The sequence below is a fragment of the Diabrotica virgifera genome, chromosome 9, assembly GCF_917563875.1.
Source record: "Diabrotica virgifera virgifera chromosome 9, PGI_DIABVI_V3a".
Lineage (NCBI taxonomy): Eukaryota > Metazoa > Arthropoda > Insecta > Coleoptera > Chrysomelidae > Diabrotica > Diabrotica virgifera.
This window is the reverse complement of record NC_065451.1, coordinates 60388662-60414135: the sequence shown is the minus strand read 5'-3', so window position 1 is coordinate 60414135 and position 25474 is coordinate 60388662. Positions and strand designations below refer to the sequence as shown.

Below are 25474 nucleotides of genomic sequence, written 5' to 3'. Positions count from 1 at the left end.
AAAATAAATTTTGCAATCCAGCTTTCGCAAAAAAATTCATTTTTTCAAAATGTTGCAGGACTGAAAATAAAGCAGATAGCAAGTTGATTTTTTTTACATATATAATAATACCGTACCTTGCATTTACAATTTTTAAAATTAAAATCGGTTAACTACTAAAGCGTTAAATATTTTTTTAAATAATCATTAATTTTTGGTGCTACGCGCAGGACACCGGATACGTTTGCTCTGATTGGGCATTCCGATGACCTTTGATAAATTTTAATTTTTAGTACATTTTGATATAAATATGTAAATGAATTTGTTTATTGCAAAATAAAAACACATACTTTGTTCTTTGAAATTACACTTTTTTTAGCAAAAACTTTCTTTATTCATATATTTTAATTTAGAAAATAAAAGTTTATTATTTTTAAACATATGCAATTGTTTAAACAATTTTTCATAAACAATAATCAAATTAGTTTGATTTTTGTGGAATTAAAATATTAAAATACAACAAAATATAGAGTTAGAAAATAATATATTATATAAAGATTTAAAGAAATTTTGGTGGAAATCAACTTGTGTGAATTGAACACCGCTGTCCTGCGCGTAGCACCAAAAATTAATGTTTATTTTAAAAAATTCCTGGCGCCGTGGTAGTTAACCGATTTTAATTTTACAAATTGCAAATGAAATGTACAGTATTCTTCAACTTGCTATCTGCTTTATTTTCAGTCCTGCAACATTTTGAAAAAATGATTTGTTTTGCAAAACCTGAATTTCAAAATTTATTCTGCAAAATCTGTTGAACCAAACTTAATCAAATTTACAGTATTGTTTTATGTCATAAAGTTTTTTTGGGTAAAATATGAAGGTCCAAGTGTAGCATAAATAGTTGAAAACCGTAAAATGCAAATATTTGTTTCTTTATGTTTTTTTCGCAATTATTGCTAGTTTGCAATAAGGGTGACAACTTTTAAAAATTTTAACCAATCCTATATAGTAGGAAATTTAATTAAGCAACTTTTATGTCAATACAACTTTTCTCTGTTATGAATATGTACTTAAAATTGTATGTAAAGTTATATGTAAATATGTAAATTCATTTGTAAATATATGAATATGTAAAGTTATAATCAAAAAACGAAGAAAAACATCGAATTTTTCCTTAATTTTTTGACATTTTGATTATTTAAACAATGTTCCGGACCTTTTTGAGTGGGAGGATAACTCAATTATTATTGTATGAGTTAATTCCAAGCAATTTCTGCAAAAAAATATGAGTCACTTCTCAACGTTCATCTCAAAACATCCGCCCTGGACTATCTACTGTTCCGGTAATTACATTAGTATTAATCTTCTTAGATCTTTTCTAATTTCTGCTAAAATTGATTTAGTTCTCTCTCTCTATTTGTCTTGCTTAATTTGAGTATTTGAGTTGTGCGTTTATAACCCAATCTGTTATTGATTTATTGTGATTGTCGATACTTATTTGTGTGATAGTCTGTATAAATAAAAAATTAAAATCCACATAAACATTTTAATATTCTTTTACATTTCTAAATCTTAAATTTACATACAAAATATTTTACACTCTGCATTACATAATACCTTATAAATAAAAGTACAGTTTATCCCAAACCCTTCTTTCAGTGCGTCATAGTAATTCGCTCTAACGCATTAAGCTCGAAGTGACAGAAAAGAACGTACGTCCGTGATTATTATACATAGAATTTCGAAAATTATGTATTCATGTCATGTATTCATTTATGTCATTCATGTATGCATGTGATTCGCGACATTATTAAAATCGTATCTGACGTCAAAATTAATGACTGAAAATAGGGTTTAGGATAAACTGTATCTACTGATAATGTAATAGTATCAGTATAAAAATAAATAAGAAAAAATTAAATTAAGTCCGCAACGTTCATTGGCATTTCGTCAATTTGGGTCGAGTAATATTGTTCGATATCTCTTAGAATTCTGATATCGTCTGATTTTACGAAATTGATGGCTACACCCTTTCGGCCGAACCTACCAGATCTACCGATACGATGGATGTACAATTCACGATTGTTCGGCAAGTCATAATTGATAACCAAACTGACTTGTTGTACGTCGATACCTCTAGCCCAAACATCAGTTGTGATTAGGACCCTACTCTGTCCTGACCTAAAACCAGAAAGGAAATGTTGTTTACGCACATTTATAATTACATACATTTATATTGATATCTGACAATACGAACCAGTACGCCAATGCGGCTAATACCGGGTGTCCACTTATATTTTCCCCTATTTTAACTGCCTATAACTTCTAAACAGCTAAAGATAGAAATATGCGGTTTTCGATGAAATATTTTATTTTAGTAAAAGTTTTGTCTGAATGAATTGAATTTTTTATATCGCTTTTAAATACGAAAAGAAAAATGACGGATTTTTGAAAAAAACGTTGTTGACATTTTTTTAATGGAAGACCCAGTATATTTTTTTGTAAATTGAAAGAAAGGGCATTCACCTATCCAGCGATATAAAATTTTTCAAAATCGGTTGTCAAATCACTGAGTAATTAATTTTTAAAATGAGCGGTGCAACCTGGATATCACATACCTAAATAATATAACATGTGATTTCCACATTGCATCTTTCATTTTAAAAATTATTTTCTCAGTCATTTGACAACCGATTTTAAAAAATTAATATCGCTGGATAGATAAATGACCGTTTTTTCAAGCTACAAAAAATATACTGGGTGTTTCAATAAAAAAAGTCAACAACGTTTTTTTCTCCAAAAATCCGCCATTTTTTATTTAAAAGCGACATAAAAAATAGTCATTTACCTAAAAACTTGAAAAAACGGTCATTTCCCTATCCAACGATATAAATTTTTTTAAAATCAGTGATCAAATGACTGAGCAATTAATTTTTAAAATGAGAGATGCGATGTGGAAATCACAACATAATATCAATTTGCTTAGTTATGTTATTTAGATATGTGATATCCAAGTTGCACCTCTCATTTTACAAATTAATTACTCAGTGATTTGACAACCGATTTTAAAAAACTTTATACCGCTGGATAGGTGAATGACCTTTCCTTCAATTTACAGACAAATATACTGGGTGTTCCATTAAAAAAAGTCAACGTTTCTTTCAAAAATCCGCCATTTTTCTTTTCGTATTTGAAAGCGATATAAAAAATTCAGTCCATTCAGACAAAACTTTTACTAAAATAAAACATTTCAGCGAAAACCGCATATTTCTATCTTGAGCCGTTTAGAAGTTATAGGCAATTAAAATGGGGGAAAATATAAGTGGACACCCGGTATTAATACTGTATATGGTTCATTTTTTACTACCCGCGTTCCTGCTCTCATGCAGACGGGACTGAAGGTCACAGGTCACCAAAAGCAGATTCCAGAACCATTCGAGTCAAAACATTCAGAGAAGCAACACGCATATAGCCCTTTATTTTTAATACTGTTACATATCTAGTTTCTTTATACATACTCAATAAACGTTTAAATTCAAAAATATTAACAAGTGCGAAGTGATTTATTTTCAACCCCCCAGTCAACCTTATTTCAAACTTCGTATAAACAAACAAATGTTTAGACTAAAAATTGCGCAAGTTATCGATGTTCTAGTCAATATGGTGTATTGAAAAATTAACTAAAAACTCAGGGAGAAACATTGCATGACTAAAAAAGCATAATAGACGACGTTGCACAGAGCGGTATTTTACATATAAAAGCTCGCGAAACAAAAATTTCAAAAACTAACATTTCGGGCTGATTCTTGTCCCTAAAGCAGGTACGATATCTGGCACTATCCCCTCCTTAAATAACCTAACCATACAAAATTGACAGCTGCCACTTTCAGTGAATCACTAAACCAAAATTATAGACAAGTTTCTGGGACAAAGTATGAGTCTAAGAGGGAAAAAAAATACTCAGAAGAGTAAGAGACAAACATAAGCTAATAGAATCAAATATAATAGAAATACTAGTGACATATAGAATTTATGAAGAGAAGTATATATGGGTGATAAAGAAATTACAGAAATAATGTTGTTCTGAAGCTATTTCTGTGTGGCATTTTTGTAATCAACTACAGTCGAACCCGCTTATTAGAATCCCGGTTATAGGAATATCCTGGTTTATGGAATATAAATTCGAGGTCCCGAAACGTTTCTTTTTTTATTTACTCCTTAATAAATTTATCAGTTTATTGGAATATGTTCTAATTAAATAATACCGCTTATTAGAATATTTTTCAGGTCAACGAATGATTTTTTCTACTAAAAATTTAAATTATGTTTGGTATTATGGTTTGTCGTCAAGGGCCTGTAGTGCTGGATTATATATTATTAGGGTAATAAATATTTATTACTTTGTTACTAGAGATTGCAATTGCTGGATCCAGCATCCAGCAATCCAGCTGGATCCAACAAATCATGCTGGATCCAGCAGCGCGGATCCGCAAACGTGTCAAATTCGAAATAAGTTAATTAATGTCTTCATTAGCCTCTTTATTCAAAGCCGTGAGTTGGCAACTTGCCATTCTATCGCGCTAGCAGTAGCTCAGTATGCTGGAAAGTTTCTATAGCTTAAAAGTTTGCATCGATAAAGCGTTGATATACATCGATTCTGCGATAAAATTCTCTGCAGGCGAGTGGTCAATAATCAATGAGTTAATCGCCACTTTTAACCGCCTGTAGAAGCTTTAATTACATATAGACAAGGCGGAAACGGCGGGTTCGTTGGGAAAAATATTCCCATGAGATATTTTTGCATAATCACATTCGTGAGACATCCCATAATAAGATTCAAGAAGTCGCCCACTAGAAAAGTGGGCCAATTTTTTTTAACAATTTTTTTTAATCAAATTGCAAAAATTTATATTTTTGGCCGGGACTAATTTTTTTTTAGGTTTTTTTGGACCATTCTGGATAAAAAAGGTCTCCTATAATTTTTCTCTAAAGTTGATCTTTTTCGAGTTATAAGCAAGTTAAAATTTGAAAAACGCGAAAATGGCCATTTTTAAGACTAAATAACTCGGTCAAAAATTATTATTTTGAAAGTCAGAAAGTGACTAAATCAAAGTTTAAAGTCGCCGCTACATGATCCTGAAGAAATCTGTGTCATTAATTTACTACTAAGCTGTTATTTTTAATTAATAACAATGAGTGGATAGATCGTATTGACGCTGCTGTAAATGTGAGTGCGAGTAAGATGCACAATTGGACTGCTTGAATGGCTTCTCTCTCGCACTCAGCATTTACAGCCCCGCACACGTGCATGGCGCTTATTATTATTACTTAAACAGCTTAGTAATAAAATAATGACAAAAATTTCTTCAGGATCTTGTAGGGGGGGGGGGGGCTTTAAACTTTGATTTAGTCATATATTGACTTTCATAATAATAACTTTTAACCGAGTTATTAAGCCTTGAAAATCGCCATTTTTCGTTTTTTTCAATTTTAAATTCCTTATAAGTCGAAAACGATCAACTTTAGAGAAAAAGTATAAGAGACCTTTTTTGTCCAGAATGGTCCAAAAAATTAAAGAAAAAATTGTTCAGGAAAAAATATTGATTCTTGCAATTTGATTAAAAAAAATTGGCCCACTTTTCACAGGGGCGACTTCTTGAACCTTATTCTGGGATGTCTCACGAATGTGATTATGTAAAAAAATCTCATGGGAATATTTTTCCTTTCGAACGCGCCGTTTTCGCCTTGTCTAATAATAGATTCCACTTTGATAACGGCCGACACAACTATGAAATTTGTCTTAGACAAACTAAATAGCCAGAACTTTAGCCTTAATGCCGATCTATCGGAAGCACTACGCAACAGAATCACGGAACGGCGTCTCTCTGAGATTACAGGTACATTAGTGTATTGACAAAATCAAAAAAAGTATGACGAAGGACTAAACAATCCTGGATACTTCCCCATGCCGAAAAAGAATGCAATGCGACAAGAGATGAAAAATTTGTTGATTCGTAGGTATAAATAAACAAGTAACTGTGGAACCAGTGCAAGAGATAATGGAAGAAGATGGGCCAACTAATCCAGAGCCTGTGAATTTACTTTGGAACAAGAACTTGAGATTGAATTGAAACGAGAAAGAGAAAACATTTATAGCCAAAAAACTGATTCTCAAAAAGATTACGAAAAGATTTTGGAAAAGGATATGGCGGTTTATGAGCCCAAATGAGTGAAAGGCGATCGTTTGTCAATGGTCTATGACTATTTGATGACCTTAAAACCGACCAGCACAGAGGCCGGAAGGGCTTTCTCCGTGACCGGCTATATGTGTGCAGTTCTGTGCGAAGTAGGTTAGACCTATGTTTTTAAGATATCACTTACATAAAACTAAATAATTCATGTTTCTGTTGTTTAGAAATTTAGCATATAGACAAAAGAACATTAAAATCATGTTTTTATTTTGATTCCACATTTTGCTGGATCCAGCTGGATTCAGGCCAATCTTGCAAAAATCCAGCTGGATTGAAAACGCTGCTGGATTGCAATCCCTATTTGTTACGAGTACCAATTCAATCTTTAGCCGACAAATGCATGGGTCATAAAGTAATTTTTATTTGTCTACAAAGTTCTGTACATATTCTCACCCACTTAGTTATAAAATTTTTAGCAGGAGTTTATTTAGAATTCACCCAGAGGGTACCTACTTGTTTGCAAGATGTGAATTATGGCTTTGTTAAATTCGACTTTAACCCGACGCGACGTGAGGTTGAATAATGTAACAATCCATTTCTTGCCGCCAATACAACTTCGATTCAACCAATGGATTAAGGACGACCACACGGATTAACAACAAAAAAGCTATAATTACCGATAATTTCTCAAGAAATATAAGTAATTTTGTTATATATGCATTGTAATGAGAAAATATTTACATATTGCATACATTTCATATTAATTACTGTATTCATTCACATACATATTCGCGGTGTGCAAGTACTTGGAAGGGATACGTGAAACGATCGTGCGCGAATAGCGGAGAAATATTGCAACTTTCTTAAATAATTCATATTGTCAATTGAAATTGTCAAATTGACGTACATTTCATATCTACTGTCATTGAACAAGAAAAATTATATGTTGCTCCACAATATTAATATGATATGCAATTATTGTATAAAGGTAAATTTAATTAATTGTATTTTGCTTGCAGTACTGCATTTTAATAACTAATTTTATTTACTACATACAATTGTTTACGTTTTAATAACATAACCTGAATCTTATTTTTTCTTCTCATTTTTTTGAGCTATGGCCTTGACAATTATCCAGTAACCAGGACTAATATAATTGGCCAATATAATTAAAAGTGCGAATAAAGTTACAGAGCGAAGAAATAGGTGTCGCTTTGCCGAACTTGCACGGTCCCAATAATGTAATTTGGTATATAACACATAGATAAGTAGTATTCTTTTTCTCATAGGCATCTTTCAGTGCGTCACAGTTTTTCGAGTTCCTTCTAACGCATTAAATTGTATGTGACAGAAAAAAAGGCACGTCCGTGATTACAGACATTTAAAACATTTATTCTAGTTGTCGATAGATGGCGCTATAAATTGAAAGAAATTATTTACGAATTATATAATATATCTACGAATATAATCTGTACAATTTATAAGCCTATACAAATCAAAGAAAGCACCATTTTATAAATGCAATAAACGCAATTGATTTGTTTTTATGTCAAATTGCAAATAAAATGTGACAACTGTCAGATTTAACTAAAATGTCATGTTAGAATAAATGTGTATTATCACGGACTTACCTTTTTTTTCTATCATTTTTGACGCACTAAAAATTGCCCATGAAAAGGACCATAGACTGCTTTGGTGTTGGAGAAAAACGTTAATTTTAGATGACGGGAATACCCTACTGTATTATTGACATAAAAAGACCTAAAAGCATTTACATATACTGATTATGTATAATATGATATACATATTGGCATAGTATGTAAAACTACTTATTGGCATAGTATGTAAATACTATTATTACATATATTCGGTACACTTATTTCGGCTAGCCACCAATGATCGGTTATTAGAATATCCCGATTATAAGAATAATTTTGCCTGGCACAAAGGCTATTCCAATAAGCGGGTTCGACTGTATTCTAAATGGGAAATAAGCCACAATTTAACTAAAAAACTGATTTTATTAACGTTTCGACGTCCAAATTGGATGTCGTTGTCAAAATACAAAATATTAATAAATTAAACAAAAATGTTGTTGCTTAGTAAAAAATTCTTGTAATATTAGAATATTTTCTAATAATTCCTCTAATATAGAAATTCTGTATATAATGGAGATGCAAGGTGGACAACGCTAATAACTGGGTAAAAAACAGAAGAGTAGAATGGAACGACCACATAAGCCGAATGACAACAAATAGAGTCGTAAGGACGGCAAGAGACGGTTCCCCAATAGGAAGACGATCAGTGGGAAAACCACTAAAATTATGGACTGACAGATTACTAAAACATTGAAAAAACGCTGGACGGAAAGACCGCCCGAGAACTTTATCGTACCCATCTATTATCGTTGTCATACTAGACAATGACATTCTATAAAAAATAACAAAGTTGCTCTTTATTTTGATATTTTAGAGACTTGAAAATATTTTATGGTTCTACGCATTATTAATTCCTGCAACTCTTATAAAAATATTTTTGTAAAATTTTCAATAGATTTTGAGAAAATCAGCCGTGTGATGGATGAAGGATGACCGAAGTTATCTTTAACGTAAAGTTATCCTGTGGTTAAGTTATAATCCTCGAATTGGTGTGATGTATCATATTTAACTTAACTACTTGCGTTATTTCTTGACAGTTCTTGAGTTATCTGATATATCAACTGTCACTTTATAACGCGACGTTAAACCTCAAGTTATGAGATAACTTTGTAGTTATGTAAGGATATGTAAGGTTAAGTTCATCTTTTGACTTGTTTTTAGACAGAAATCAAGTGAATTTAGAAGCTACTAATTTAATAATTAAAAATAGAAGGGTAATACAATTTTAAAAATTATACAATAATCAAATCGAGAGATATGAGTTGAAATTTTATTTTAAGTACCTACTGAGCTTTATATCCAGAGTTGCCAGATGATATTTTATAAATCCCCCACTTAGAAATAGAAATTCCCTCAAATTGAAGCTCAAATACCCCAAATTTAAATTTTTGCCGCATTTTAATAAATTATTAGTCAAATGAAGAGAACAGTAAACCAAAATTATACTACTTATCAACGAGGGCCCTGGAAATAATTAACAGTTCCGATCGTCTTCGATTATATGGGAGTATAATATACAGTTCTATGTACATGTCGCAAATTTAATTTACCATGACCCCTTAAAATCCTCCACAATTTTCCGCCCCCAAAAAATCCCACTACAATTTCTGCTTAGAAAAATTTCCTTAGACGCTTTCAAATTACCCCAAAATTGTGGGAAAATACACCAATCTGGCAACCCTGTTTCTATCTACCGTTTGAAACACCACCGAACCCGAACAGCTGTTTGCTGTTCGGTCATCGACGGTGGCCGACGATGGGGATTTACTTTTACGGTCATCTATCCATCCTGTAGCACAGCGTTTCCCAACCGGTGGGTTGCGGGCAGATTTCAGATGGGTCGCGGCGTGGTTCTTACAGTAGCTGAATAACGTACATATATATCATCATGGTTGAGGGATGGGTCGCGAATGTGAAAAAACATCAGAAGGTGGGTCGCCAGACATAAAAGGTTGGGAACCACGTAGCATGTTCCGAACGATGTCTCGCGCTCACTCCAACTTGTACTATTTCTACATAAGGTTCTCTTTGTTACGTCAAACTTTGTTCCTCAAATGTTATTTCTAATATAACGTTGAAAAAAGAACTATCTCATAACTGTGAAGAATACACCACACCGAATTTTACCTAAATAGTTATGGGCATCGTTATACCTGAGAGTAATCTTAACTTTAACTCAAACGTTAAAGATAACTTCGGTCATCCATCACACGGCTGAATGTTCGATGCCACATTTCGGAGAACTCCGTCTATATTATTGCATAAATCAATAGAATCTGAGTCATACTTTCATTTCAAATTATTTCATTTTTTTGACAAATTAATAGTTTACATGATATTTTTCATTCATACATTTCATTCTATATCTATGCTATGATCGAGCTTGATATATATGAGAGATGACACACGAGATTATAGCAAAACTTCTATTTACTGTCGAGTTTTTAAGTTACAGAAATAAGTTTTATGTCATTGTAAAGGTAATTTTGTATTCTTTCAAAATATGTAAAAATAATGAACTATTTTAAATGGGAAATAAGCCACAATTTTACCAAAAAAATGAATTTATTAACGTTTCGACTAATTTTTTACTAAGCAACAACATTTTTGTTTATCTAGTATTATTTTGTATTTTGACAACGACACCCGACTTGGGCGTCGAAACGTTAATAAATTCATTTTTTTGGTAAAATTGTGGCTTATTTCCCATTTAAAATAGTTCATTATAAAAATGCCACAAGGAAATAGCTTCAGAACAATATGTAAAAATATACAGAGCATGGCTAAAAAATTAAGATTTTTTTTTCATTTCCGGTTAAACCGGAAGCCATGTTTTGATTAAAATTGAATGTGATAATACACTGGGGTGCAAAATTAAGCGGACACCTTAAAAATGGGCCATTTTTGATGTTTCGAATTTCGTAAACCTGTTGCCCGATTTAAGTGATTTTTATAGCCATATTCTTTAACAATATCGCTGTAATAATATTATTGTTAAACAGGTAAATTTTCATTGTATACCGGGTGTACCAATGAAACTGTATTTTTTTCTCAAACTTCGCATCACCCTGTGGAATGTTCTAGCATTTATAAAATACTCAAATTAAAACCCAACTATAGCCTCATGTTTTCTCAACATTCTGTTTTTTGTGATTCATTCGCTTATGTTGGACCATAAAAAAATTAGGTACTTTAACAATTAGCCATGTTTTTCATCAATACAGGGTGTTTTTTTAAATAAATATAGCAAACTTCAAGGGGTGAAATGTGAAACTAAATGAAAAAGGTGAAACTACATGAAAAAATATTGACAGTTTGCTTTATAAACCTATCACGGTGAGCTTAAAACACGTTATTATCTAACTTAATATAGCTTCAACTTTTTTTGTTGGAATATCTTCTACAACTCAAAAATAGACAATATAAGACAACATTTAAATCCGCTAGGGTCCCTTTTTGAAAAAATCTATTTTTTCTAAAAAAATATAAATTTTTAAAGAAACGTTTATTTAAACTTCTATATTAATAGTACATGCTCACAGCAATATAGGGTTAGCCAAAGAAAAGAGTCCACCTCGATATTTGGCAGTAGTTATTCGACTTTAAAAAAATGCCGAAACAGGTCGACTTTTATTTTTATATTGCAATTTATTCGCGTATTTTTCATACTAGTGACGTCATCCATCAGAGCGTGATGACGTAATCGATAATTTTTTTAAATGGGAATAGGAGTCGTGTGGCAGCTCATTTGAAAGGGTGTTCGATTATCTATTCAGTAATATAAATAAACATTGATATCATTATTTATACGAGGTGACAAAAAAAATATTTTTTGAATTAATTAATTGACGCAAAAAGAAGAATGTACTTTTAATTTATTTTTATCTCAAAATACATTGTACTGCTGACAGAAAATAAAAAAAAATGTTTATTTCACGAATAAACATTTTATTCGCTTAAATTAAATCACAACAGCCTCCCACCTACCTCTTTTGACAGTTTTAACATTTAATTTAAGCGAACAGAAATGTTTATTTGCCCAATAAACATCTTCTTTTTTTATTTACCGACAGCAATAAAATGTACTTTGAGGTAAATAAATTACATACATTCTTCTTTTTGCGTTAATTAATTTAATTCAAAAAAAATTTTTTGGCCACCATGTATAAGTATTGATATTATTGTTTATATTACTGAATAGAGAATTGAACACTCTTTCAAATGAGCTACCACACGACCTATATTCCCATTTAAAAAATCATCGATTACGTCATCACGCCCAGATGGATGAAGTCACTAGTATGTAATATGTATCAAAAAATTGTAATTCAAAAATAAAAAAACTACTTGTTTCGGCATTTCCTTAAAATCTAATAACTACTGCCAAATATCGAAGTCGACTTTTCTTTGGCCCACCCTGTGTAAACAAATACATACCTAATTTGTTTTCTTGAATCCACTAGTTTGCAAATTAAAGAAAAATGCAACGGGTGGAGGATATGCGGGAGGGTTCAAGAAATTCTTCAAACATTTCAAAAATTTATATATTTTTTAGAAAAAATCGTTTTTTCAAAAAGGGACGCTTAGCGGATTTAAATTTTGTCTTGTATTGTCTACTTTTGAGTTGTAGAAGATATTCCAACAAAAAAAGTTGAAACTATATCAAATTAGATAATAACGTGTTTCAAGCTCACTGTGCTATGTCCGCAAATGCTTCGTTTCTGAGATAGAGGGTGTTGAAATTTCTCTTACAAACTCACAATTTGTTTATTGTTTTAAAACCAGTTGATATATGCACATGAAATTTGGTGGGTTTTAAGACGTAGTTATTGTACATTTTTTGACATACAAGTAAGAATTTAATATACACCATTGGCGTACATACGGGTAATATGACCCGTAAAAACATGACTAGTTGTTAAATTACCTAACTTTTTTATGGTCTAATGTAAGCGAATGAATCAAAAAACAAAATGTTGAGAAAACATGACGCTATAGTTGGATTTTAATTGCAGTATTTTATAAATGCTTAGAAGGCTATAGTTGGATTTTAATTTTAGTATTTTATAAATACCAGAATATTCCTCAGGGTGATGCGAACTTTGAGAAAAAACCCAGTTTGATTGGTACACCCGGTATACAATGAAAATTTAACTGTTTAGCAACAATACTATTACAGCAATATTGTTAACCCGAGAGCAGTCGCGCACACTTCTGTAACGTAAGTAGTCGCGCGTAGAGAAAAAATCTCACAATATAGATTTAAATACGAATTTAAATCAAATTTCTAATTTAATAATATTTTTATTTACTTATTATGTTAAATATATTTTATATTTCTAACAATTTTAAAGCTAATTGGTTTTTACCAAAGCCATAAATTCCACAAAAAAAATAAAAACAAAAAAAAAATAAAAAAACATTAAAAAAAATTCCACGCATTACTACGATCTTCCTCGAGGCACTTACGAGTGAAAAGCAATGTTGAAAAATTTTTCATCAAGTTATCACGGAAAAGCAGGGTTGAAAAAAAACATGTTTTTTTTATTTTATACAAAACAAACGTTTTTTTTTGTTTTAAACGGTTTTTTTTGTTTTAAACATTATTTATTTTTCGTTTTTATATTACGTGTTTTAAACAAATAAAACATAGAAAAAAACATTGTTTAAATCATATTTCTTAAAATGAGAAGGATCTGTTTGAGGAATTAGGCAGCACAGATACATATCGCACCTACGGTACTATAACGTCACTTATGCATCTGCCGTAATTTACGCGTTTAAAAATTCAACAAAAATTCAAAATGATAATATTTAAACTACAACTTTAAACTTTATTTTACAATAAAATCAAAAATCTCACTACTATTATTATGAAAATATAAACGTTTAAAAATTACTACCCTTGTAGAAGTGACGTTATGGCTCTAGATAATAATTTATCAGTCAATTATGGCATAAAACATAAAACACGAAATCATTGTGGCAGACATCTTCTTACTGTGTAAACTTGAACAGACGTCCCAATTTCAGGTTAACCAGGGAAGTAACATTGTAGATCCAGGAGACGGCACACGTGTCCTTATTGCTCCAAAAACATAAAAATAAATTGTCACAATTGCCTTAGTAACGTTGTAGCTCCAGATGACTGCTTCTCGTTCTATGGTCATACAACATAAAAAAAAACTCTTCTCATCATACGCTTTAGTCAATTCCAAACTATGTAACCGGCTAGGCAATGTCAAAGCTGCTAAGTTGGTTTCAATTTTTAAAGAGCTTAATTCTATAAGTGATCAAGTGGCTGATAAAATTGATGACTTAGATTATAAGATTACTATGAGACTAAAACAATTTGAGAAAATTATTAACTCTTGTATGCAAAATGTTTTGAGTTTTCCAATTTTTCTTGTGTTCCCATTATTAATAAATAAAAATATATTTGTTACAAAGTCTGTATAATAATATGTATAAGATTTTTTTTCATATTTATGTATTATTCACAAAAAAAAATGAAAAAAAACGCTTGTTTAATTTAAGTGTTTTAAACATGTTTAAAACAGTTGTTTAAAACAAAATGTTTAAAGCAAAACAACGCGGAAAAGGATAAAATGTGAGATTTTTTCTCACGGCGCGACTGCTCCCGGGTTAAAGAATACATCTAATAACATATTAAAAAAATCACTTAAATCAGACAACAGGTTTAGGAAATTCGAGACATCAAATAAGACCCATTTTTAAGGTGTCCGGTTAATTTTGCACCCCAGTTTTCATAACTCCCCTCCTGTGGGGAGTTAAGAAATCTGACTAATGTCATTCAATTAATCGATAGGGCATCTAAAACATACCAAAAAATAAACACATTCCTTGGACATTTTTGAGAAAATCTAGTTCAAAGTTATGTCAAATTTTGGCGCCTTAAATATAGGCCACCCATAACTTTTTCAAATTAAACATCATTCAAAAATCTTCATTTGATTCAAAAATCAAATTAGGTAAGGAAATGTGCCCGGTGGGCGGTCGGCCATATTGGCCGCCATTTTGATTTGAAAATGTCAAATTCCGAATTTCCATTCGCCTATCGATGAGCTAACTTTGCCCCAAGTTTCATTCGTTTAGGTTAAAATTTGCCCCCCTATTTCGGCCCCCCTTTGAGAGATTTATTTTAAAAGCTTAGTTTCTCGACAAAATTGTTTTAAACTAAATCATACCGAATTTCATCGAAATCGGTAAGGTAGTTTTTGCTGGGCGGTGGCGACATACATACGTACTTGTTTTTTTTGCATTTTGGACTCAGGGCGACTCAAAACGTCAAGAAAAAGTGAAATCTGACTTTTTTTGCACGATCCTATAACTTTATCTATTATACTACGTACGACAAAAGTAAAACAGACAGTCATGACTACACAAAAAGAAGAAGAAATACATACCTAAACTCTTTCATAATATTGTCACGTTCCTTTTGTGGCATATCTCCGTGCATTGAACTAACTGTAAAATTGTTTTCCCTCATTTTCTCCGTCAGCCAGTCTACCTTCCTCTTTGTGTTGCAGAAAATAACAGCCTGTGTAATGGTTAATGTATCGTAGAGGTCACAGAGGGTGTCAAATTTCCATTCTTCCCTTTCCACAGCCACAAAGAACTGTTTTATACCCTCCAATGTCAATTCATCACTAAAAAGGGAATTAAAAGTATTTATTATATTTGGTGGATAATGGCATTGTATGTTGTGGACAAAATAATAAAATATGCCTATCTTAAGGTGATACAGTAGCGATCAACAGGTAGCCAAAACGCGTTCCAAGATTGCGGCTGTAATTTTGAATACTTTTTCGAGATATTTGGCACACGTAATATAATAAAGAATTGCGGTACAGAGCCCAATTTGAAAAATATATTAATATGTGGAAATTACTCTGTAATTAAATACAATATTAAAAAAACGAACCTGTACCGCCATTAAGAAGAACAAAAAAATACACTTTCTTCAAATAAACTTTTTTATCCGATGCCTAGATTTTGTGTCATTTTGGAACTATTTTTTTGTTCTTCTTAATGGCGGTACAGGCTCGTTTTTTTAATATTGTATTTAATTACAGAGTAATTTCCACATATTAATATATTTTTCAAATTGGGCTCTATACCGCCATTCTTTATTATATTACGAATACGTGTGCCAAATATCTCGAAAAAATATTCAAAATTACAGCCGCAATCTTGGAACGCGTTTTCGCTACCTGTTGATCGCTACTGTTTCCTCTTAAGATGCCAATATTCATCTTACTTTATGTATAACACTTTCTAAAATGTTAAATAGGTATCAAAAATAAGTATGTTGGGGAGAATGTTACTCGTAAGTACCAACAAAATAATAGAGTAAAATATTCACTTATAATTACAAAAGGCTCTAAAATTACCGATTTGTGTCCCGAATGACACTTTGACAGTTTTAATTCATGTCAAATTGTCACGAGGGCAATACAAATTGGTAATTGTAAGACCTCGAGTGTAATTTAAGAGAGGAGGAGGAGTGCTAATAGCTGTACACAAGTCAATACCAAGTACTCGTCTCCAAGTACCAGATAGCATTGAACAGGTCTTCATTAAGGTTCGAGGAGACACTGGACTCGCTCGCTCTATTGATGCCTAAGTTAAGCCTACACATGGTTGGGGATTTTAATTTGCCACATGCTCTCTGGCAAAATGGTTCCTTTAGTTCTGTTGCGACTGCAGGTGGAGCATCATTACAGGATGTGTCTTGCATCCAGATTATGTCAAATGTTTGCAGTTTCCACAACATTTTCCAATGTAATCATCATGTTACAATACACAATAGTCTCTTAGATCTTTTCTTGACAAATGACCACCTAGCAGAAACGGAGTTAGCAGACTTTTTTCTGGTTCCTCCAGTCGTTCATCCACCACTCTCAATTACCATTAAATGTAACCTGACTTATGATGAACCTGGACTCCAGTTTGATGGTTACTACAGAGATTTTAGGTCTGCAAACTATCAGAATATTTCCTTATTCCTAGACCAGTTTAATTGGGACATTTTGTTTATTAAGGTACTAGTACACTTTAGAAGACCAAAAATAAGCATTTTTTCAAGATATTTTTTCTCAGAACCTTTATTAGAAATGAACATAAAACTTTTTACGTATAAATTTCTAACTCTTAGAGAGTACAAAAAATATATCTATTTTCATTTATGCAGTTACACTAATATTGTAGAGGACGCCAAAATCGAGGCCTCGAAAAAAAGTAGTTCCGATGGCGGACAGTTAATCTCAAGATTGGGATCTCTGAAACAAAAAAATCGTACGGCATTTGAAAAAGGAAGGTTTCTTACGTGAGAATTTACCACCTTTAGTGAAAAATTCCGCAAAAAAAGATTTTACGGAAATTTTAAAAAATTTTGTGAAAAAATCGCCCGTTTTTCTTCAGTTTTTCATGGTTAAAAAATATTTATTTTTTATTTTTTGGTCAAATTGTGGTAAATTGTCACGTCACAATTGAAACCTTCCTTTTTCAAATGCAGTAGATAGAATAGAATAGAAATATGCTTTATTGTCACTGAAAATTTTTACAATTTCATGGACAAAGCTTACATACAGTCAAAAGAAAAACATAATATAAATAACAAATAACAACTACAATTTTTACTAAAATTAGATAAATCGTCAATAATATACAATATAAGATATAAAAGCCAAGACAAAAACAATTAATTGCAAAATATATATAAATTGCAAATTGAACATACAACAAATAAAATAAAATAGGTACAACATAAGGAACTGACAAGTTTATGCTACTGCGTATGGAACCCAATTATCCTAGTTATTCATTAAGAAATTCATCTATTGAATAATATGGTCTTTTGGATAGATAGGCTTTTGTCATTTTACGGAACTTAGGGAAAGATGTTGCAGATTTAAGTTGTAACGGAAGATGATTGTACAGTTTCTTTGCGGAATATAATATAGATTTCTTTACTAACTCAGTGGATGTAATTGGTAAATAAATATCAAAGATTGAATTTCTGGTGGAGTAAAGATGATTGGGCCTTGATGGAAAGACATGAAGGTGTTTACGAATTAAACAAACCGTTTCTAGAATATATAAAGATGGAAGTGTTAAAATTTCGTGATCTCTCAAGTAACTTCTGCAATGTGTAGATCTTCTGAGGCCAAACAAATATCTTATTGCTCTTTTTTGCAATCTAAAAATGACATCAAATTGAGCAGCTGTACTAAAACCCCAAAAAGGAAGACCATATCGAAGATCAGACTCGAACAACGAAAAATATGTTATTTTAGAAGATGCTAAATTGAGTTCCCTTGAGACAGATCGTATTGCATAGCAAGCTGAGGCGAGTTTCTTACTTAACGAATCGATATGAAGGGACCATTTGAGGTTGCTGTCTAAAAAAATACCAAGAAATTTTACAGAATCAACGGTACTTATCTGGCTGTTATTAAGAGGCAAAGGTTGAAGAGCTCCTTTATAGGATAATGCTACTGTTTTATTTACGTTAAAAGAGAGTAAATTAGAGTCAGACCAGGTCTTTATCGTCAGTAGATCCGAAGTTATAGTTTCATGAAGAGATGCAATAGTTTAGTTACTCCAAGTGATACTGGTATCATCAGCAAAAAGAAAAATTTTCCCATTGATTTTTAAATTAGTGATGTCATTTATAAAGATAAGGAACAGTATAGGACCCAATACTGAACCTTGTGGTACTCCACATACGATGTTTTTGAGACTAGAGTCAGTATCATTTGCTCTAACTAGTTGTTTCCGATTATTCAAGTAGGATTGGAACCAATTCAAAGATATACCTCGAATTCCATAGAAATTTAGTTTTGTAATCACGATGTCGTGATTTACACAATCAAAAGCTTTGGCATAGTCGCAGAAAACAGTGGCAGTGTAAAGATTATTGTTTAGTGCTTGGTAAACCTCATGTAGTACAGAAAACATGGCATCAGTGGTACATTTATTTGTTAAAAAGCCGAACTGATTTTGTGATAAAATGTTGTTATTAACGATAAAGGACATAAGTCGAGTTTTAATGAGTCTCTCAATAATTTTGGAGAGTACCGGTAGTAAGGCAATAGGTCTATAGTTGCAGGCATCAGATTTTTCGCCACCCTTATGAAGAGGAATAATAATGGGTGTCTTTAGGCACTCTGGAAATTTAACTTTTTCGAAGGAATCATTAATTAGTGAGAGGAGGATTTCCAACACATTTTCTGTGAGATTAGAGAAATTTTTTATAGATAGTCCATCAGTACTACAGGATGATTTGCTTTTGATACTATTGATTGTTTGGATCAGTTCAGAGTTATCGACTGGTCGTAAAAAGAATGAATTCGAGACCTGTCTTGAATTAGGAAGATAGGAAATGGGATCTTGTTGCGGCAAAATTGTTGATGTTATATTTTTACTCACATTAACGAAGTAGTCGTTTAGACTTTAAGGATTTGGAAGGGAAAATGATTGAGCTGTGTGAGTTTTATTTCGAAGATTCGAAGATTTCGAAGTACGATTTTTTTGTTTCAGATATCCCAATCCTAAGATTAACTGCCCGCCATCATTTTTCGAGGCCTCGAATTTTGCGCCCTCTACAATATTAGTGTACGTGCATAAATGAAAATAGATATCCCAGATATGGGTCTCCCAGCCTTTCTCATCACACCTCATTACAGTAAATAATTTTGATATCTAACCATATATTTTCCATTAGTTATTAACTGATATTTACCAACAATGCCAGCTGTATTCCAAAACACCCTCATACATCCATCCAATTTTAAACCTTTTCAATTTAACTCAGTAACTTGTTAAAAATATACCCTAATTCTTGAAATATTTTTTTTAGTCCTAGATGTTTATGTTACATAAAAGGACCTATCATTTCTACCCAAGTTACGAGTTCAATTGATACCTTGTTTTCACTTCAATTTAATACACACACCTATCTTTAGCCAACCAACCTACATATCTTTATATCATATCAGCCTCCTCTTGTAAATTATACTACTTATCATAATTTCAACACTACTGTGATATCAGACCTCCACACACAATAGACTATCTAATTTACTCTTACAATTAGTACATTTAAACCATTTTTCATTCATAGTAAACTCAACTTTCATCAACACAGTTGGACTCGATTCCATTTTAAATTCGAACCACAATCATCAACCTTTACACATAAATAAAACATTTTAGCAAAAAGATTTTCCCACTTAATTACTGGGTGCCAGATGTTCCTATACATAACTGGATCCATTTCCGCTAATTTATTTATTTTCATTATTATTATGTATAGTTGGTTGCATACAATCTGGCTACTGCTCCATCCACATTATAAAAATCATTTAATACAACCTACAAAATTGGGGTAAACTTTATTATAGCCACACCTTTGTTGATGTTAGTTATTACTGTTAAAAATTTTTTTAAAAATATCATATCACAATCAGTTGGCTGAGGTAATACATGGTAACCATTATGTCACAATGTTCGGTTTGATCTTTGACACCTTTCAGAAACATCACTCAACTTTCGTTCAGTTGCCATAAAGTCATCGAAATGTAAACTCAATTTTTTTGCATCCCACATGTTGGGAATTTAAATACCTTACCTTAGGGCATTATTCCTGTTGCCTTTTGCCCATCACAAGGCATTTTAAGTAAATATGCATCTGTAAAGCATACATTTTATATTTGAAGGGTTATTACCCCTATATTTCTTTGGTGGCTCAGCTAGCATCCAGACTGTCTTACACTGATGATGATTTTGTAATAAAATCGAAAACATTTTGTTCTGATGTAGCCCTTTAGGGATTTTAATAAATTTTATACCTTTTACAAAGGATTTATTCCAATTTTTGAAAATAGATATATTTTTTGTACTCTCTAAGAGTTAGGTATTAATACGTAAAAAGTGTTATGTTCATTTCTAATAAAGGTTCTGAGAAAAAAATTCTTGAAAGAAATGATTATTTTTGGTCTTCTAAAGTGTACTAGTACCTCGCGAACCTCGAGACTATGTTAAATATATTTTATGAAATTTTTTTTATAGCTATAGATAAATTTGTACCATTAAAGAAGTTTTCAGCCAGAAAATTCCCAATATGGTGCTTTCAGGATCTAAAAAATTTTATCATCTTAAAGAAAAAATTACACAAAAAATATAAGTCAACTGGTTGTTTGAATGACTATTGGGAATTTTCTAGGGTTAGACAATTGTGCAAGGATCTGACTCAGGAATGCTACTCACAATATGTTCAGTCTACTGAAACAGCTATATCTTCAAATATCAAGAAATTCTGGTCTTTTGTTAATAATAAAAGAAAAAATAGTGCTTTTCTTAATGGACTTAAATATCTCGACAAACAGCTCAGGCAAAGATATTGCAAATTTGTTTGCTGATTATTTTCCACAGTTTATTCTCAGAGTAATCTCAACATGCCCAATCATGAACTATCTTCATCCAATACTCATATCACTAATCAACTAATCATAATATTTTAATATCAGAAATATACACCAAGCTCTCTTCTCTTGATATCAATAAGGGCCCAGGCACTGACGGTCTACCTCCTTTGTTCTTAAAGAAATGTAGTTTTAACCTTTCCAGGCCATTGTATTACATATTTAATTGTTCCCTTCAAACTGTTTTCTTAAGCCTATATTTAAAGACGGGGATACATCTCTCGTTAGTAATTATCGCCCTATTAGCGTCCTTGGTGTGATACCCAAAGTGTTTGAGAGTCTGGTTTGTGACTTTTTAACTCCTTTACTCGAGCCTAAACTTATCGATCAACAATTTAAGTTTAGACCCCATAGATCTACTGAGCTTAATTTATTAACTTATGTAGATTTTTTGTTCGACTCCCTTGAGAGGTGGTATCAAGTTGATACAATTTACACTGATTTATCCAAGGCGTTCGACAGGGTGTCTCATAGTATGTTGGTCCATAAGCTCAGAATGATTGGTGTTGATGAACCAATGATTTCTTGGTTTAGCAGCTATTTGTCTAATCGCAGACAGATGGAAAAATTGGTAATTTTCTTTCCAAATCAATTCTTGTTCCTTCAGGGGTTCCTCATGGATCACATCTTGGGCCTCTTCTGTTTAACATTTTTATAAACAATATTCAGGAATATTTTTCTTCTTCCCTTTTTTTTGCTGTGTGCTGATGACTTAAAATTGAGCTGTCTGATTAAATCTCCCAATGACTGTGATAAACTTCAATATGAGTTAATCAATTTGTTGGACTGATGTACAAGAAATGGGATGAGTCTGAACTGAATCCATATAAATGCAAAGCCATTACGTTTTCTCGATCTAGATCCCCAATCAATTTTGAATACAAGATTGGACAGCATTGCCTAGATACTGTACGTTTCATCAAGGATCTTGGTGTTACTTTGGATGCAACTCTACAACTTTCTGATCACTTAAATATTGTAGCCAACAAGGCATTCCAGATGCTTGGCTTTATCAGAAAATGCACACAGGATTTTACTGGGATTACTGCCTTAAAAACTCTTTAATGATCTCTTGTCCTTTCCGATCTTGAATATGCGTCCTATGTATGGTCACCTTTTTATGGTGTGCATATTGAGACCATGTGTCGTGTTGAGCATAAATTCCTTAAACAGATTACTTTCAAATTAAACATCTTGGACAACTACAATGATGCAGACTTACTTGCTACATTAAATATGTCACCCATTTCTATGCGTCATAAGAAGAGAGATTTTATTACTTTTTACAATATTCTGCATGGTAGAGCTGATGCTTCTTCTTTTCTCAATAAAATTAATATACATGTTCCATCTAGACCTACCAGATCTATAGCTAGTTTCCATTACCCTATACATCGCACTATGGATTTAACAACTTCATTTCAAGAACTGCTAGACTAGCCAATCAATATGACAACATAGATATCTTTGCAACCTTTGGCTTATTCTTGCCTCAGGTTTTGTGTACTCTTGGCTCGAGTAATAGAGATACGAGATAATAGATATAGATAATTTTTGTATTGCATTGTATAATAATACAGATTAACTTTTTGTATTGTAACCGTAGATATAGTCAGTTTAACATTAATTGTAATTGGGCTTGCCAGTTGATAAATAAAATAATTTGGTAAGATTATTGCGTGAATACAACTGTTTAAAACAGTTTTGTTTAAAACTGTTTAAAACTTATTGATATAGGTATTCTTCTGAATATTTACTAAATCTGCTCATGGTGTTCACTTTGACAAGTTGTAAAACATTAATTGTGATTAATGTCACTGAATGTTTATTTAATTTTAAATTTGCGTAACAACAAAGGACATCTACGGCGCTACTTGACGACAGAAAATTGTCAAAAAATATTATCAAAGCCTGTGATAATTAACATTCAAACAGTCAAACATATAAACCACATTGAATTGAATATTCTTAAAACTCTGTTTGAAACTATACAATTGGGAGTAAATGTAACAATTGCTTAGATTAAGGGCCATTCTGGAATAAGAGGCAATGAAATAGTTGACAATTTTGCTAAATCAGCTTATATGATCGGAGAAAAAATAAACAAAAATTTAATTCCAGCTTTAGATATCGATACTTTTAGCAGACAAAAACTTAAAAATAATAATTGGCAAATGTATTACAGAGAATGTAATACTGGCTCAAATTTTGCTCATTGTAACCCTAGGACATTCTCAGGAAGATGGTTTTACACAGAATATAATAGACATTTTATAAAGACCATTAATCGGCTGAGAGCCAATCATGCTCTTACGCCATCTTACATGCATATAATCGGCTTGTCAGATACTTCTAATTGTACTTGTGGCGAAATCGGAGATCTAACACATGTCATAATTAAAATGTCATTTACAAATAAATAATATAAACGACCTTTATAAGGAATTAAAAAATTTAAAATGTTTTTTCCCAATAAACCTTTAATGTTGTTCTGAAGCTATTTCCTTGTGGCATTTTTATGATTAATTATTTATATGGGAAATAAGCCACAATTAAAATGAAAAAAATAATTTTATTAACGTTTCGACGCCCAAATCGGGTGCCGTTGTCAAAATACAAAATATTACTAAAATAAACTAAAGTGTTGTTGCTAAGCAAAAAAATTCTTCTAATAATTTATTTAATCTCACTCATTTATATTGGCAATTCAGACATATATTATACATTTTAAAGTAGAAGACTTTAAAATGATATTGCCAATATTTTATGAGTTGCGTTCCTGGGACGACTTACTGAAAGATAGTTCATTCGATTACATGAAATTAACCCCAACTCAAGAATATCCGTCATAAAAAATTATAGCATGTGATATGTCTTTAAAAAGACAACCAAATGCAACGACAGTAAAATTCTCGCGTTAGAGACTTCATAGTAAATCACAAGGGAAAACCAGGAAAAACCCTGTGATACTATCCCGACATCGTAAGTATTTGGTCTTACATTAATTTACTCTCAAAAAATAATACCAAATTCTGACTTGTAACATGTTTAAATTATAAATATTATTAATAATACTAGATAATATATAAGTAATACTAAAATATAAAATATGTACTAGCTCGATATTATTGACTTACTAATCTTGGTATTTTCTTTCTATTGACTTCCTCTTTCAGTATGGGTAACCACATCCTACTGCATTCTACCGAGGAATTTGCGACACAATTGGTTTCATTTAGCATAATTAGAGCCGCTTCTTTGATTTTTCTCTTTTTACTATCTGATTCTTTCAGGACTATACTCGAATCTCTCCACTGAACTCTATGTTCATTATCCCATGCGTGTTGACATATTTGAGATCTCTCAAATTCTCTATTTTTAATATAAGATTGATGTTCACTTATTCTAACGTCTAATGGTCTTGATGTCTCACCTAAATAAAATTGTTCGCATTCACAAGGTATTTTATAAATGCAATTTTTTGTTCTTTCTTGATCATTGTTAGGTTTAGTTTTAGATAGAATAGATCTCAATGTGTTTGTTGTTTTGAATGTTGTTGAAATGTTGAATTTATTTCCTATTGTTTTAAGTTTCTCGGATAGTCCTTTTATATATGGTATTGATATTTTCCTCGTATTATTTCTGGTGAATGTTGTAGGATCCCGTTCTAAGTTGTTCTGTTCCATTCGATCCAATCTTGACAATTCCTTATTTATAAACGATAAAGGATAATCATTTTTTAATAAAACAGATGTTAACAATTGTTTTTCTGCTAAAAAGGAATTTTCGTTAGAACAAGTAATTTTGGCTCTATCATATAAGGATTTAATGATTCCCTTTTTAACGTTGATGTTGTGATTTGACTTGTAATTGAGATATCTGTTGGTGTGTGTTGGTTTTCTATACACTTGAGTCTCATATCCAATATCCTTCTTTGAGATCAAAACATCGAGGAAAGGTAGGCTGTTATTGTATTCCTTTTCCATTGTAAATTTTATTGTCTCTTCTTGATCGTTTATAATATTCAGGAATGTATCCAACAATTCTGATCCATGAGGCCATATTGAAAACACATCATCTACATATCTCCACCATACTGTGGGTTTTAAATTTTGTTTAGAAATAATATTAGTTTCGA

The 25474-nt window shown here is 31.7% G+C and overlaps 1 protein-coding gene across 1 annotated transcript in view; it reads right to left on the bottom strand.

Moving 5' to 3' along the window:
- Nucleotides 1-1511: 1511 nt before the first annotated feature.
- LOC114338456 (eukaryotic initiation factor 4A-III) overlaps nt 1512-25474 on the bottom strand; it is a 44841-nt gene continuing 20878 nt past the window's right edge. The window contains exons 4-5 of the mRNA XM_028289059.2: nt 15256-15498; nt 1512-2160 (exon numbers count right to left, since the gene is read on the bottom strand). Coding sequence (XP_028144860.1) covers nt 1896-2160; nt 15256-15498 — 508 coding nt within the window. The 3' untranslated portion in view covers nt 1512-1895. The remainder of the gene's footprint in view (nt 2161-15255; nt 15499-25474) is intronic.